The sequence below is a fragment of the Lissotriton helveticus genome, chromosome 9 (assembly GCF_964261635.1).
Source record: "Lissotriton helveticus chromosome 9, aLisHel1.1, whole genome shotgun sequence".
Classification (NCBI taxonomy): Eukaryota; Metazoa; Chordata; class Amphibia; order Caudata; family Salamandridae; genus Lissotriton; species Lissotriton helveticus.
The window spans coordinates 947,286,087-947,303,081 of record NC_136070.1 but is presented as its reverse complement, the minus strand read 5'-3'; the positions used below and the strand labels follow the sequence as shown (position 1 = coordinate 947,303,081).

General features: G+C 43.2%; 1 protein-coding gene across 1 annotated transcript in view; it reads right to left on the bottom strand.

Annotated features, from left to right (window-relative positions):
* Window positions 1–16,684, bottom strand: part of USP4 (ubiquitin specific peptidase 4) — a 742,179-nt gene extending 725,495 nt beyond the window's left edge. Inside the window, exon 1 of the mRNA XM_078661202.1 lies at window positions 16,256–16,684. Within this exon, the coding sequence (XP_078517328.1) occupies window positions 16,256–16,389 (134 nt within the window). The 5' untranslated portion in view covers window positions 16,390–16,684. The remainder of the gene's footprint in view (window positions 1–16,255) is intronic.
* Between the last annotated feature and the right edge of the window lie 311 nt (window positions 16,685–16,995).

Below are 16,995 nucleotides of genomic sequence, written 5' to 3'. Positions count from 1 at the left end.
CTCTCTCCCTCTCTACCTCTCCCTCTACCACTCTCTCTTTACCTCTACCTCTACCTCTCTCTCTCTACCTCTCTCTCTCTCTACCTCTATTACAACCACTGTGATGCTGCAAATTGTAAGCTTTATGACCACAACATCCTTTTGCATTTGAGGGCCCTAGTTATTTAGATAAAGCAGGAAGTGCAGTGAAAGGAATGACGTTACAAATGAGTAGTGCCTTTAATGCTCTGGAAATGCTAGGATCTCCAATCTACCTCTCTACCTCGCTCTCTCTACCTCTCTCTCTCTACCTCTCTCTCTCTACCTCTCTCTCTCTACCTCTCTCTCTCTCTACCTCTACCTCTCTCTCTCTCTACCTCTACCTCTCTCTCTCTCTACCTCTACCTCTCTCTCTCTCTACCTCTACCTCTCTCTCTCTCTACCTCTACCTCTCTATGTCTCTCTTGACCTCTACCTCTCTCTCTACACCTCTCTCTACACCTCTCTACCTCTCGCTATCTCTCTCTCCCTCCGTCTCTCTCTACCTCTCTCTCTCCCTCTCTCTCTCCCTCTTCCTCTCCCTCTTCCTCTCCACCTCTCTCTCTACCTCTCTCTCTACCTCTCTCTCTACCTCTCCCTCTACCTCTCCCTCTACCACTCTCCCTTTACCTCTACCTCTCCCTCTCCCTCTACCACTCTCCCTTTACCTCTACCTCTCCCTCTCCCTCTACCACTCTCCCTTTACCTCTACCTCTACCTCTCTCTACCACTCTCCCTTTACCTCTACCTCTACCTCTCTCTACCACTCTCCCTTTACCTCTACCTCTACCTCTCTCTACCTCTCTCTCTCTACCTCTCTCCCTCTCTCTCTACCACTCTCTCTTTACCTCTACCTCTACCTCTACCTCTACCTCTACCTCTACCTCTATTACTCTACCTCTATTACTCTACCTCTATTACTCTACCTCTATTACTCTACCTCTATTACTCTACCTCTATTACTCTACCTCTATTACTCTACCTCTATTACTCTACCTCTATTACTCTACCTCTATTACTCTACCTCTATTACTCTACCTCTATTACTCTACCTCTATTACTCTACCTCTATTACTCTACCTCTATTACTCTACCTCTATTACTCTACCTCTATTACTCTACCTCTATTACTCTACCTCTATTACTCTCTACCACTCTCTCTCTCTCGCTCTACCTGTACGTCGCCCTCTCCACCTCTCCCTCTCCACCTCTCCCTCTCCACCTCTCCCTCTCCCTCTCCACCTCTCCCTCTCCACCTCTCCCTCTCCACCTCTCCCTCTCCCTCTCCACCTCTCCCTCTCCACCTCTCCCTCTCCACCTCTCTCTCTCCACCTCTCTCTCTCCACCTCTCTCTCTCCACCTCTCTCTCTCCACCTCTCTCTCTCCACCTCTCTCTCCACCTCTCTCTCTCCACCTCTCTCTCTCCCTACCTCTACCTCTCTCTCCCTACCTCTACCTCTCTCTACCTCTCACTCTACCCCGCTCTACGCCTCTCTACCCCTCTTCACCTCTCTCTACCTCTCTCTCTCTCTCTCTTCCTCTCTCTCTCTCTACCTCTCTCTCTACCTCTTTATCACTTTACCTCTCACCCTCTCTACCTCTCCCACTCTCTCTCTCTCTACCTCTACCTCTACCTCTCTACCTTTACCTCCCTCTCTACCTCTCTCTCTACCTCTCTCTCTACCCCTCTACCTCTCCCTCTATCTCTATACCTCTCTCTCTACCTTTACACCTCTACCTCTCTCTCTACCCCTCTCTCTCCCTACCTCTACCTGTACCTCTTTCTACCTCTCTACCTCTCTCTCTCTACCTCTCTCTCTACACCTCTCTATCTCTACCTCTCTACACCTGTTGAATTCCGGGAAGCCCAAACCATCAGTATTTCACATCTGCATATGAAACGTGGGTAGGATGAGCCGTGCAGCTCAGAAAGGGGTGTTCTTTTTACATCATTTGTATTTAATAGAATTGGGAAGCAGGAGAGCAGTCTCACAGTTGATAGGGATTAACATACGCTGGTGACAGCTTTTGAATTGGCTTTAAAACCATTCAAAGATGGCTGCAGCATCTACGTGGGATGTGGTGGACTAAGTGGCAGCCGGAGCCATATAGCACTGCTTGTCATTTTTTTTAAAAAACAGCATTGACATAGCCAATAGGTCTCCCCTTTGGGACCTTATAAGTGTTTAGTTGTCTAGTACAATATCCTTGGTGCAACAACTTCAAGTGTTGCATGGCTAAACACTTATAAGGTCCCAAAGGCGAGACCTATTGGCTATGCCAATGCTTGTTTGTTTTTTCCTCTGTTTCATTGTGGTTGCCAGGTAATCTGCTGTGAAGCCTCACATGATTTTTCTCCCACCCCATGAGTTTCTTTGTTTATTTAAGCTCATTGTCTTATTAGATTTTTTTATTTGTTTATTTAATACTTGTGCTCAATCATGTCGGAGGATGGTGATGAAGTAAAAATGTTGCCCCCCCCTGGAAAAATTTCTGCGGACGCCCATGCACACAGTTGCATCATTTTACAGGGGCATCTGCATGAGTCTTGCATATGTTTTACACTGGAAGGGCACCTTTTCAGTACAAAGAACTGTGCATAGACTAACTTTAAAACTTGTCCCACCTCGGATGTATGCTGTGCAGTGCAGCACACATGCAAAGTGGGAAACGTTAGGAGAAATAAAAGCATTTCTCCTTTTAATGCCCGTTTCAAAATGGCATTTTTCTTGGCACAAAACCCCACCTACTTTTGTAAGTAAATAGGGCTTTTCCATAAAAAAAACTAGGTGGTTGCATGAGAACACACATACACAACCCATGCAAAAACCCCTTTGCAGTGCAACACACATGCCAAGTAGGAACCGTTAGGAGACATAAAAGCATTTCTCCTTTTTATTGCCTGCAACCCATGCAACCCCCCCCCCCCCCCCTTTTGCAGAGTAATGCAAAACTAAGGGCTTCTTTGCATTTCTTTGAAGGAACTAAAGTTTTGCGCTCAAAAGTACATTTTCAAAAAACAAATTGCACAGGTTTGCGTCACTTTTGTGACACAAAAGCAGCACAAAATGTTTGGTTATCTGGGCCTTGGTGTCTTGCTCTTTCATGTTTATTACAGATAAGAAGTATGAAAGCAGAATCTGTAGCGTGAAATTAAGCACACCAAATGCACATACAATTCTTTTTACAAAAATATAAAAGAATCAGTTTCATGCAAGTCAGGTTAAAAAGGCTGTGGATCTGGTTGTATAGAAACTTGTAGCGATTCTAACTTACTTGCAATTACCTATAGTGTGAGAAAAAATAAACCCCTTTGCATGAATATCTCTTCGTTGCTGTTCACCTTTTCTTTTTAGAAAACAAATATTTAAAGAAATAGCTAGCTCCCATTTTCATTGGTTAAACTGCCTTTTATACTGGCTGCTGGCAGCAGGCATTCTGATGTCTGAACTCAACAGTAGTAACTTATATAGTTGAGCAGCTAGGTTGTTACTTTATTATAGATGTGTCCCAACTCAATGGTTATAAAGAAATGTGGCATGGACATTTATACAGGGATTGGAGGTTTCAGCATATTATGTGAAGTCGGACTAGAAGCATCAGGGAGAAACAGAAGAGGAACTAATTGGAGGTGCTGTTAAAAGATCAAAATATTGATGTATAATGTTCACTCGGTAGAAACAAAGGAGTAATCCATTGGAGGGTTTGTTAAACCACAAAGGAGTCTATCCATGTATGACATGAAATCAACCACCAAATCAGGGGTGTATGGAGTCCACCCAGGGTGGAGTGGGGAGGGACTCAGAGAATAGAGATGGAAGGGAACCAAACCCTGGCTGAAGCACTCGCATTGAACAGGCACACACAGGGAATACATCACAGACATACAATTTTATCCTTCTTCCTTTTAGTTGGATACCAACATGGACACGTTGAAGGGAGAGATATAAGTGAGCTGAACAACATTTACCAGAGGGAGGGAGGAAGGGCTGGTCTGCAGCAGCCTCAACTACTTCACCTGCAGGTCAGTAGAGATATTAAGAGACCAACCCATTAAGGTAGAGGTAGTCAGTGTAAGGCAGGGAGGAAGCAAGGGGCTACATGTTATGAACGTAACTCATTGACTTGAACACAATGCGATACACATGGGTGGAAAAACGACACAAAGTAGAGGAGGAAACATTTTAAACTTAAAGTACTGTAGATGCACAATCGCAACAAATGGATGCCTTTAAACATTTTACTTTCGCAAACATAAGTGGGGTACCTAAGACCACTCACACAACACCAAGAGTGCACAAGTCAAAAGTAAAACCTGAGGACTATGAGATTAGTTCATTACATGGATTGAAGTGGTCTAATTGGAATAAGACAGCCTATCTATTTCACACTTACTCACAAATACCTGTCAACTGTCACCGTTGACATCTTGAGCCAGACCACTTTATAACCAGCAACACTTTTCAATATGCAACTCATACATTGTTTGGAAAAGTGAGTCTGCAAGTTCCCGAATACCAAAAAAAGAGTTGGCTAAAAAGCACAACTAAATGAAGTCAGCCCTGCATTTTGGGGCCAGTTGGCAGTCCTGACCACCTCCTCACTTTGCTGCAGACATTAGGCCATTGCATCAGGCCTATTTGTTTTCTGCTGAGGAAATGTAAAAAGTGCACTCCCAATGAGAGAGATTCCCCCAAGGAACAACAGTGAGCATTGAAAAATACCCTGCCCCTCTTCTTTGTGTATGTTGTGTTGAGATGTAAAGGGGGAGGGGGGCAGTTTCCCCATCTCTTTGAACCAATAACAAAAGGAAGAGTGATAATAGAAATCTGTATAACCCTCTGCAAAGGACTTTTACTATGCAATTATTAGTAGCTGTTCGTAACAGAAACTTATGGCCAGATGTACATAATTTGCAACATATATTTTTGTGGCAGCTAAATTATTTGGTGAACCAACCTATGTATTAATAGGTTGGTTGCACAATAAGGATTTGGAGTGAGGCACAATCCAACCAACCCCATTAGTCTTTATGAATTCGGTAGCAAATTGTGATTTACTCCAGTGGACGGCCGTTAGAGGAATGGTGGCCTGCTGTCAGCAGATTACCATGTCTGATTTTGTTTTCAATATTTTTTTCGTTTTAAATGTAGCCCCTTGGTCTTGAAAGAAACAGTGCAGCATTTAAAATCTTGTTAATTAAAGTTCCACAGGACCACTTCCCACTCCAAACTTTTGTTTTACGTTCACAACAGGAAAGTATCTTAAGATGACCACTTCGCATTTGTGAATGGTATGCAACTACCTTTGAAGAGTTGGTAACCTAAGAATGGTTTGCTACCCAATTATGTACGCAAACAATTTTTACATAGCATTTTTAAATGCAGGAGGTATAATGGACCCACCCCTTCCAAATTTCGATTTGGCGTGCATTTCTAAACCCTTCTTTGTGATTTGGCAAGGAAGTGCTTGGGAATCTATTGTTTCTGTGATGGTTACCAACAAAGAAGCGGTCCTTGTGTTCAATATCCAAAGCAAAAACCTTCTGTAAGCCCTTCCTACACAATCTCAAAATGTATACATTTAAGCTCACTGCATATCCTGCTTCCAGCAGTCTTTATAATCTTACCAACAAGTAAACATTTTTAAACAATTCAATGCGAAACCTTATTTTCCCATCCACTGAACCACTCTTATGTTACTGTCATTGCTCGGGCCATGCCCCCTCAAACAAATATTCCTGGCTACGGGCCTGGTTGCATGTAAGACTGTTTAAGATTAAAAAGAAAAAGCACACTTGATAGATGTCACAAATCCTTATTTGAAACCAAATCAGTATGGTAAACATGTGGCTCAATTAGCTGTAATAAACGAAGTAATTTGTAGAATAAAGGCCAAGTTGAACCCTAGTGTAACATACATTATATTCGTCTGTGGAGGCTTCAACATCCATCTGCAACAAACAAAGAGGAGGCGAGCCGGGGCATCCTGTGGTCAGATATTGGAAGCTCTATCCCACTCAACAGACACAGAAAAGGAAGATTGTTTGCCAACCACCTATCCAATCTACAATTAAGATTCTTAAATGGCCAAATCTTCTTGAATAGCCTTGCAACCCCTATCTTTAAAAGCAATAGAAGAATTAATTTGATTGATTACATCCTATTCCCAGATGAACTATGAGAATTGGCGAGGGACATTGAGGTAGTCCAACGGCACGAGAGGAACCACAATCCTAAATTCTTTACATATGAAATCCTGCCTAGACTCAAAAACCTCACATGCTTCACTGCCAGCATCTTCCCAGGGAATAGTAGGAGAGTGGTAAAATAGAATGGGGAAGCCTACTTAGAAGATGAGAGTAGGCCGATTGTGTCCATAGAAGGGTTCTTGCTCAACATCTATGCTGCTGAGGACAATGACCATAATGTCATATTAGAAAAATTACAATGCTGTGTCAAGCGAGCTCATGCGCTTCAGGTCTGCACCGTGGGTAGTTAGGAATAACAGTGAGAAAAGGCATTGGCGTAGCCAATAGGTCTCGCCTTTGGGACCTGCTGGTTTGGTAGTGCCTTTGGCAATGCTCTTCAGCGTTGTCAAAATACTGTGTGGCATGGGCCAAAAAACAAAAAACATTAGTTATACGTGAGCTAGGCATGTATCTCATGACATAATGTAAGCCCACTCTGGTTAATGTGATTATGAGTGAAACGTTTTCTCATCTGGAAAGGGTAGCAGAATTAATACAGTGTGGGTGAAGGTACGAATGTTTAATACAAAACCAAATCACAGGGTTATCTGCTGCCTTGGAACACAAATAACTATCTTTTACCTAACTGTACTGCATCTTTAATTTGGGGAGTGGATAACTAGAGATAGGTTCAAATACAATAAAGAGAGGTCAGGGAACACAAGACATCACAGTAAATCTGCATTGTGAAAGAGCATTGGATTGCTACCATACAATCAGCCCCTAGAGGGCGTAAACACATGAACAGTGCATTATACATTTTTCGGCCTTCTACAAATGCTGCCATACATAAGGTCCCTAGAGGGCAAACCACTCCAGGATGTAGAGCAAAACCTCTAGCTGTGGGAGAGCTTGAAAATGCATTGGAACCAGGGATGGTGATGAAAGAGGTTACCCCAAACTTAGGGGGGACCTGGAAGTTGGCCAGAAAATGAAGGCCACGTTGTGCTGAACAATTTGGTGGTGGTCCCGTTGCCCTGGGACCCCAACAGGTTGAGATATGGATGAAAAACCATTTTAAAGGTGAGGCCCGAAAAACACTATGGGGAGAGTTTGCAGCAAGCAGTGAATTTGATAGTAGCGGATCTCCTGCTGTGCCAGGGTGAGCCGCAGTGATATTTGCTTGCCTCACGTGTACCCAAGCAGTCAACGCTAGTTCTAGAATAGGACGTAGCACCATGACATGCACAAATTGCAATCTACGCCAAATTTTTTTTAATATTCTGTGAGGAGATGAGAATAATTACAGCCCAGTTTACGGAAGAAGCCTGGAATGAATGCTACGGGGATGAGGGGCTGTGGTAGTGGCTGGATGCCTTTAGGCTGCCACAACAAAGACAAGCAGTAAAGGAATAAAAAATAGTCCCAGACACAAACTGATAAGCACTAAAGTGCCAAGTTACCAGTTGTTGGGAGGTGCTCTCTGGGAGTAAACAAAACACAAAAAGGAAGGATTAACTAATAGCAACCAAGTCTTTGAAGGACAATCAAAAGGATGAAGAAAAAGGCAATGTGCTTGCTGTAAACCCACAGAGTGGATACAGCATGTCTCGAAGAGACGTGGATACACCATGTCTCGAAGAGACAGCGCATGCGCTGCCTAGGATCGACCTAAAATTGATACTGGTTGTTTTGACACGGAGTGCAGAATTTCCAAGCTAGAAGTCATAAAAGCTTGTCTGGACTGGCAGTTCTCGTCAGCAAATGGTCTAGCATTCAAGACTGTAAAGAGCAAATTTAAAGCCCTATTGCGGAACAAGAAACTAAATTACCAACAAAGAGTCTGAAACGACCTGATAAAGTCAGCAGAAGAAAAAATATAGATATTTCTGAGGGGAAATTGCAAGAGTATTCAGGGATGGACCAAATAGACAAGACCACTTCATTTGCGCGCAGACCTGGGTTGATCACTATAAGGCCATGTACCACAACAGCAACTGCAACCAGAAGTGCCCACCGATCTCGTACTAATTGAACAATTACATATTTTGTGCCAAGAAGTAGAAAGAGCAATCGTAAAGCAGAAGGTCAATAAAGCACCAGGCCCCAATCACGTTCCAACAGACATGTTTTGCTCTGATCGTAAAATCTGGTCAATGGCGCCGACCAAGATACTCAATGCACCCCAGGGGAAAAAGTTATATCCCCCTCTCATGGTGATCTGCCCTAACAGTATCCTTCCACAGAAAGGAGGTAAGCTACTGCCTAGTAACTATTGGCCTATATCATTACTGGATAGTACTGGGAAATTATTTGCCTGCATTCTTTTAAATAGGCTACAGGCTTGGGCAGACCAAAACACGGTTCTAATAGACATACAGGCTGGATTCCGTAAGGGCATCAGCATCATTGATCAAGCTGTAAAATTATATATGATATGTGTCAAGTACATAAGTGTTTACGTCTCCCTTATATTTACCAATTACAGATCTCATATCAGCATTTGATGTGTTTAATAGAGCTAAACTATGGCAATCGCTAAAAGAACTGAAGAGTGGAAAAAACCCTCCTCCCAGCCATAAAAATCCTACATGAATAAGTAGCACCAGCTATGGAAGCACAGGAGAATGTAGTTCTTACTTTAAATTTTGTTCAGGTGAACAATAGGGCTGCATACTTGTCCCCGCTACTGTTCTCCCCCTTTTTAAATGACTGAAGAATTCCTCTGTAGAGGGAACCCGAATGTCCCCAAGCTGTGCAATAAAAAGTTAGTCATGCTTTTTGCCCATGAAGCAGCAATATGGTCATGTACCCAATATGAAATACATACTTCGCTCAACTTCAAGTGCTTTTGCAGCTACAAGGATTTACATATTAACGCATGAAAGAAAAAAATAATGCCAAAACAGACCCAACTTTAAGAAAATCTGCAAGGATAGCTGGACAGGTGCTTGGAAAGGTCAAGATCTAGGATTACCTGGGGGGGATTCGCTTTACCAGCAAACTGACCTGGCAACACCATGTCGAAAAAGCAGCCAACACTTTGCAGCACTCAGCAAATGCCATTCTGCGGTTTAAGTATAAAATCGGCTGCCATGCCCAGAGTGTCAACTTGCAAGTATATAGGCAAAAAGCGGTGGCTGCAGCAGTATATGTCGCCGAGCTACGGGGATAGAGCTACAAGTGACTCCAAAGAAAATTCCTTTCTAGGTCTCGCCTAGTGAAGATTGAAAATTCCTTTCTAGGTCTCGCCTAGCGAAAGCAGTGCATGCGCTACTCTCGGTATTGGAAGTACCTTTTGGAATCGATTCTGCAAAGGGCTTGCATGCACGCATCTGCATGGACAAACACGGCTGCTCTTGCCAATTGTCCATAGTAGACAGCATGCGCGTGTCCGTAGGGACTGTGGACAGCCCGATGCCATTTTGTTGTCCTAGCAACGGACCCTCCCCCTGACCCGCCATCCCTCCTCTCCCCGATCCCTGCCTCGGACACTCTCTGTCACATCATTGCCGGGGTCACTAACAACCCCCCCCCCACTCTTCACTCCATGTGAAACCACTGTCCGCCCCAGTGCGCCTCGTCACACAAAGCGCCTCATTAACATCTCAAATGGACCTTAAACACACACACAACGACCCGGCATTTGTGTCTCTTCTTCCCTAATGGTTTAAAAGCGCATTTGTGTAGTAAAGAACTCTCAAGTGAACTGTGCTTTAACCCTTTGGAAGCCGGGTATCCGAGACGGAGTCCCCCCACCCCTGCATTGATGTACTGTGGACACCCATGTCAGTCCTCGGGGTCCGAGGGTAAAGGGGTGTGACTTTTTTAAGGCGCACACTACACCCTCCAATAAGTGAGTGTAAACCCTGGTCACGTGCCTCCGTTCCCCCACCCCACCCAGTCTTGGCCCAGTCCCAGCACAGGGGAAGACACCACCTTCACTTTAGGAAGAAACAAGCATTAAAAATGCAATAGGTCTCACCGTTAATTAAGTTAAAGCCATTTACTTTGCTATACAATGCCATTAGCAAAGCAAATGGCTTTAACTTATTAAAGGCGAGACCTATTGCATTTTCAATGCTTGTTTGGGTCTCTATTGAATTTGGATCAGGGCAGGCCATTTCTGCCCCTATTCTTGGATTTGGGACTGAAGTCCATTTCTGACACTGTTGCCCTGGCCACAGTGTTGTATTGGCTATGTCAAAATCGCCATGGGTCATCATATCTCATAGCATTTCTTAAAGTATCATTTGCAGGCAAATCCCAGCTTAACACTTGCTCAGTCTAGGTCAGAAAAATGGATGCACAAGCCTTGACTTTGTCATCTCTGGTCTACCCCAGCCCATATTTGTCATCTCTGGTCTAAACCAGCAAGTATTGTTTGTGATATGGCTGGTATGGTGGGCTTTCTGAGCTCAAAACTAGAGTCTTGCATTGAACTTGCACACTCCTCAAAATTGATTGACAACTACTTGCAAGTAAAACAATGGCTGGGCATGGAAAAACATCCAAATGAAATTGCTACTGATACAAGTCATACTTCATACTTAAAATTCCAATTAGGTGCTTTACCTAGCTAAATTTGTTGCTAATCAACACGTCTGAATTCTATGACTGCAAACTTGAGGTCGGGAGACATTCCTGCTGTTTTGCTTTAAATGGCTCATACCACAATTTAAGCAATTTTCTATCACAACTTGCTCCAAAGCACTTTAGTTTTGCCTTAAAAAACAGATGTTGTGCGATATATATGTCCATGGCAAGCTATATTTGTATCTTTTCATGTATATCTACTAGCGTTTTGAATCTTTCTTTTGCATGATGAATTATTACTAATACAAGTTCGGGAGTACGTCTTCTTGATTACAAGACTGTTCAGTGTACTAATGCTAGCTTACTCTACATTTGTAGCAAGTTACGTTCCACAACAAAAATTGAAATGCATTTTTTGACCAAATCTCATCTCTGATTAGGATTCTTAACTGGAATGTAGTGATTTTAAATTACTGGAAATGCTATTTGTTTACAACTTTTGTCTGTTTATTATTGCACTGTTATAGTTGAATGGCATATTTGCTAAATACAAAAATACTAGTAAATAAAAAAGGAGGCAGGAGGTGGAATCAAGACTAAGCAACCTTTGTATTAGTCACCCTGGCATTCAAAAGACCAGCCGCGTGTATCTGAGCACAATGCTTGGCCACAGCACTTATTTGTTTACAAATTAAGCACTGCCAAAGGGTTTGAATTGTGGCTTAGAGAATGCTTCAGGTGAGAATTACCTTCCAGGCTCAGACCACATAGAGTCTGTTGGGCTACATATATTGAAGAGTCTGAGGCCTTAGGCAGCAGAGCTATCCCCTTCTACTGTTGTGTTACTGCTTACACATCACATAAATCAAATACCGAGTTGCCTAATCACTCAAAAAGATTTGCAAAAATCAGATACTCCACTACTCCACCTTTCCCACCGCAAATCTTTAAGGGGGATCCCCGAGCAGAGACCCAGTAGGGAGAGGTAAGGCTGAAAAGCGGCCTGTGTCCCCTTTCCCGCAGTACCTCTTCCTCACGTTTCGCCTCCCAGTACTGTCACAGCATGATAGCAGTCAGCTCCTAATGGTGCAGACTGCCTTCCTTTTTTTCTTTTTTTTTACACTGAGGTCTGCGTGCTGTGTACACGGATCATTAGTGTCCAAAAATTGAATCAAGGCGGAATTACTTTCCATAGAGAAACTCCTTCTAGTGTATGTATCAGAAGGATTTTCATGCCCACTCAATCAGACTCTGTAATTATGTGAGGTCTACCTCAACATGCTCGTTTGCCTTTATCTCAGTAGCTGAACATTTTTCCAAATGGTCAACATGGAGTATGTCCTAAAATAATCCACAAAAGCTTTGAGGCATGAGTAATCTAAAGTAAGGTGAAGTTTACTTAAGCCACAAAAATGTACGTGCACAGAGTGAGCCCCACTTCCTGGAATAATTTTGTTACCCATGAAATGACAACACTTTTTAAAAATAAAAATAAAAAAAAGAGTGAGTAATCTAGTACTCTATTAAAAGCAAGGTCTGGAGGTTTAACGGGACACATTTTTATTGGCACAGAGACCATTTCTTAAAAATGCTCCAAACATCACAATTTAGCTCTCCATCTAAAAGAAGAGGTTGTTATAAGTGACACTTTCTTGCTACTCTGGCAAGGCCCTGCCGACTACAGCAGATAAAGAAAATTAAATGAATTAATCCAGATTAGAAATAGCTTCCAATCTAGAACTCTTCCCTTTTAGGAGAGCCCTTTCTCACTGGTGCAGTTGGGCAGTTAAATGCTGCTCTCTTCAATCATTACGGTCTCAGACAATCCTTTGTGAAAAGGCTCAACAACAACATACTGTAGAAAGCTTAAATTAAAAAGTATGCGACTATGCATTCCTACCTACTTCTAAGATATCAAGATTTAATAGGATTTGTGTCGAAAAGTATTATTACATAACTAAAAAACGGACCGCACTAACCTAGGGCTCGGGTGAAATGCTGGACATCAAATCCCTGTGGGACATCTTGCGTATACACATGCATTTGGCACAGACGATTACATCACTTTCTTGGGTGCTTGCTTTCAGTATTACTTAATATAGGCACTGGCTTGAATGGTTTTTTACTCTTTGACCATGCAATGACAGAAGAGAGGCGTTGGACCTTACCAAAGGGCTTAAATATACATATGCCTTGAAATTAAACAACCATCACAATTTAAACTCATGACCTGAAAAGGAATCTGAAAAAAAAAAAACACAAACTATACTACAGTAGCATAAAAGTCGGGTTGAGCTCTCCCTGGGGCAACCATCAAAAACAAAGATTCTCCTAATGGGTGCAAAATGTAATGAATTCCAATAGTAATCATTTGCAATATTCTCAAACATTAAACACAATTCGGCAGAGAACCCCCCCCAAAAAAAAAACTCACCTCTGACCACATCATGCAATAACCAACTGTGATTGAATCAGATTCTTGCTTTGTGGGACAAGTAGATAACAGAATGCCTTCAAATTGCCATATTACCTACCAAATAAAGTACTTCTGGTTATCAAGTGAGACCCCAGTACAGGCAAACCCTGCATGCAGAGCTCACCAGAACGCTGCTCAAGACAACTTCAAATGCAAGAGAATACAGCTACCCTAGCACTAGCCATATAAAACAAAAACATCAGGGTGTCTCACTGTCCAACACTAAAAGCCAGGAAACAATTCGATAGCAAGTAGCTTATGGAATAAAACTGTGCATGGGCTGGGGTCAAAAACTCAAGACTTACTTAATACCTATGCTATGATTAAACCACTGAAGTCGCATGTGTCAGCCCCACTTTCAACTAAGAACAAGTATACTTCTTAAGTCAACAACAACACCCTTCAACCGTAGTTACGGAAGCCTTACCCAAAACTTCTGAAACTTTATGAAGCACACACCTGAACCCGATCAACAACTGAAGTGTAATCCGTCTAAAAAGACCACCAGCCTGAGCCTGTAAGAATATGGACAGGAGTATATAGATGCAGTTGCTTACCTTTAGCAGTGTATTACTTTTTTAAACTCACTGGGAAATATTTCTAGTTTACAACTTTAACTGCAGCCAGAGGTCAGGAATTAGTAGTTCCTTAGAAGTGAAATTTTTCAGTGGGGAGGAAGTGTCCTGTACGGTTTGTTATGGGATCGTCACAATAAGAAGAGCTGTGTGCATTTTGCAATAGAGTTACAACATGTAGCACCTTAGCACTTGGATGAAGGCAGCCGTTTTAGGTCTAGGCTAGATAGCACATGCACGGTCTCGAAAATACGTGTTGTCTTCTATCTGTGGGCTAACAGGCGGCTCATCTCCTACCATTGGTAAACATCAGCGTCTCTCGTGTTCTTTGATGCTATTCGTCATGGCATCAGGCCCTCTTCTTGTGTTTGACCCACCCATAGTGCAAGGACTATAGCTCCTTACACTGCTCCCGGTTTGCAGAGCTATTTTTTCTTTATTTTCAAGCACTCCTTATGAATACTTTGTTTGCAGACCATTTCCATTGAACAGATACCACTATAATGCATCCGTGTGTACATAAACAAATGCATTTCTTAAAAAGTTGTTAAAACACAAACAGTATTTGTTTATTTTTTGCACGATTCAATGGTATTGGGCGTTCACTTCCTCGTCTCTTGGCATAGTGCTAATACCAGCTGATGGTATTGGAGAACTTTAAGGGCTTACCAGTTACATTACACAAGGACACATTCATTGTCCTACGCAGGGGGAAGCTCATTTGATTTGCCCAGAATGACAAACTGTTCAGACACCCCGTAGATTCAAACCTGGTTCCCAAGTTCCAACTGGAGGCATGGATGTTACACCACATCCTCTCGTCACTTCAAATCTTGTCAACTGTTTCTCACTATCACTTCCACATTTGTTCAGCAAGACCCCGTCAACACTGAACAAGCATTGATAAAGCCAAAAGATCTCTGCAATGCCCAACCGATTGGTCTTGTTAATGTGAATGTCTTTTAGCCATGTTGTCGAGCAGCACATCTGCAGTTCAGCATGGATGAAATCAAGGTGCAATGATGCAACCAGCGCAAGCCCAGTCACAGCGCTCTTTTATGTTAGGTGGGAAAATAAACTCAACATGGAGGGCGAAGAGACTGCATCGGCTCAACATCCTGTGATTCTGGGTTTTCAGTGACTTTCAGCCATGCTTACCAGCAGATGTTCTGCTAGCAACATGGCTTAAAGACATTCACATTGACAAGGCCAATAGTTCGGGCATTGCTACGACCTATTGGCTGTGCCAACGCTTGTTTCTCTTTGGAGGCAATCGGTTGGATGGCAGCTTGTTCATCTAACTTTACTCCACCACAATAATGCAGTACTAGGTTATAGGCACAAATGGCTTTTTTAACCTGTGTTGTATGTGAGAGGATCCTTAATGATACTACTTTAATCATATTGCATTTTTAATGTCCATTTTAGTATGTTTAACAGATTATGCATTACCTAATAAACGTATATATCATACTACTACCACCAACAACGTCAAAAGGTGCACAAGGGTTCGTTTAGTGAGAAAAACAAGATTACATGTGGGCTATACCATCGAAGGGTGATGGTAGAATTATCAAAAAGAAGATTCAGTTGGGTGACAAATATCAAATCAGGAGAGGGTGATGCAACAAATCGAAAGTAGACGAGGGACAGTTCTGTAAGTGTTCGCTAAGATAAAAAAAAGTTGGGCCCCACTGATGTCAAGAAGATAGGAAGATTAGGGAGGTAAAATGAGCAAACAAGGGGACTGAAATGACAGAATGTTGCAGCGGAAACAGAAAATTGATTAAAAGAGAAAAGGGATTAAAGAGCAGAGAGATGGCACAACTCGGAAGTGTGCACAAGCAATGGCAGGTAAGTTAGGATAGCGTCAAAGCAGGCACGAAAGGAACACCGGGATAAAGGGGCAAATATATGAAAAAAGGGAAGAAGAGACAATATAAAAAGGTATACGAAAGTAAAGTTGAAAATGACACGAAGGAGATCAAATAAAAGATGGGCCGTGAAGAGTACATGCAATTAAACGTTCGGGGGAAACGACATTCAGAGGAGCAGAGAAGACAAAACTAAACTAATAAAAAATGTGCTGCTCAAACAGCAGCAATGGCAAAAAGCAATGAACCAGCAATAGTCATTGGGCTTGTGTCCGTAAACAGAAGCAAGAAGCCTCTGCTGCTCCCTCCACAACCCTTTAAAGCTTTGCGCAATATCACTTCCTACCACACCTGCTGCTGACACTTCTTAGTCAGCCTGGGACTTTAAGTGTTGTGGAGTACTAGACGAGAACTCCATGAGCAACTGGTATATCTGAACGTGAAGGAATAGCCGCTCGGTTGTCACTTGGGGGACGAAACCAGGCTATTACAAGCTTCTCTTCTCCTGCTTCCAAGGGTCACCCCTCCCCGGGTACTCGGTAGCCCCACTGCCAGGCCCATGACACAGCACTCCCAACACACTCACCAATCCTCTCCATTGCGCAGAGAAGCCTTCAGCAACTCGCCCAGCTCCGCTCTCTGGACCTCGGGCGGTGGGTCCCGTTGCGCTGCGGGAGACTCGAGACGCAGGACGGTCGGTTCGCTGCCTCCTTCCGCCATGCCTAGGTTTGAGGATCTACTGTGTGTGTGTCTGTGATGGCCTGTCAGTTATTGCGCCTGCGCCTGCGCTGCAACCACACAGGACAGCAGTTTCAGCAGCGGTCACGGAAGGGCTGCGATTCAACCATCCACACTGCGCGGACCTTCTTGCACCGTACAGCTCATTCGGTTAAAGCTGCACTTTAAACCCCGCCCTGTCTGTAAGATAGGAATGGAATGTTCCGCACCTAACAAGGGCACTGTGGGAGCCGAGACGATTTACACACACAACATGGTCGCTATCCAGCCTCTGTGTACCGATTTAGAAACGTAGTTCTAGTCTTTGTCTATTACGTTCCGATTAGAACGGCACGTGCTCAAACACTCGGAGCAGCCAATTGAGATTTAGAAAATGCTGCGAGCCTGACCTGCTTCTGCCACGTTAAAGTCAGGCAAACGTCTCTGTTCCTCAACATAGGTCTTGTATCAGCACAATTTTTGGCTTCTTCTGCAAGAAGTTCAAGGTTTTGTGCCACGGCGCCAACCAGGCGTAAGACAGTTATACTGTCTACGGAATGCTACATGGTCCGCGGTATTGAAGAAAGCAGTGTCGTTCGCAGCGATCTT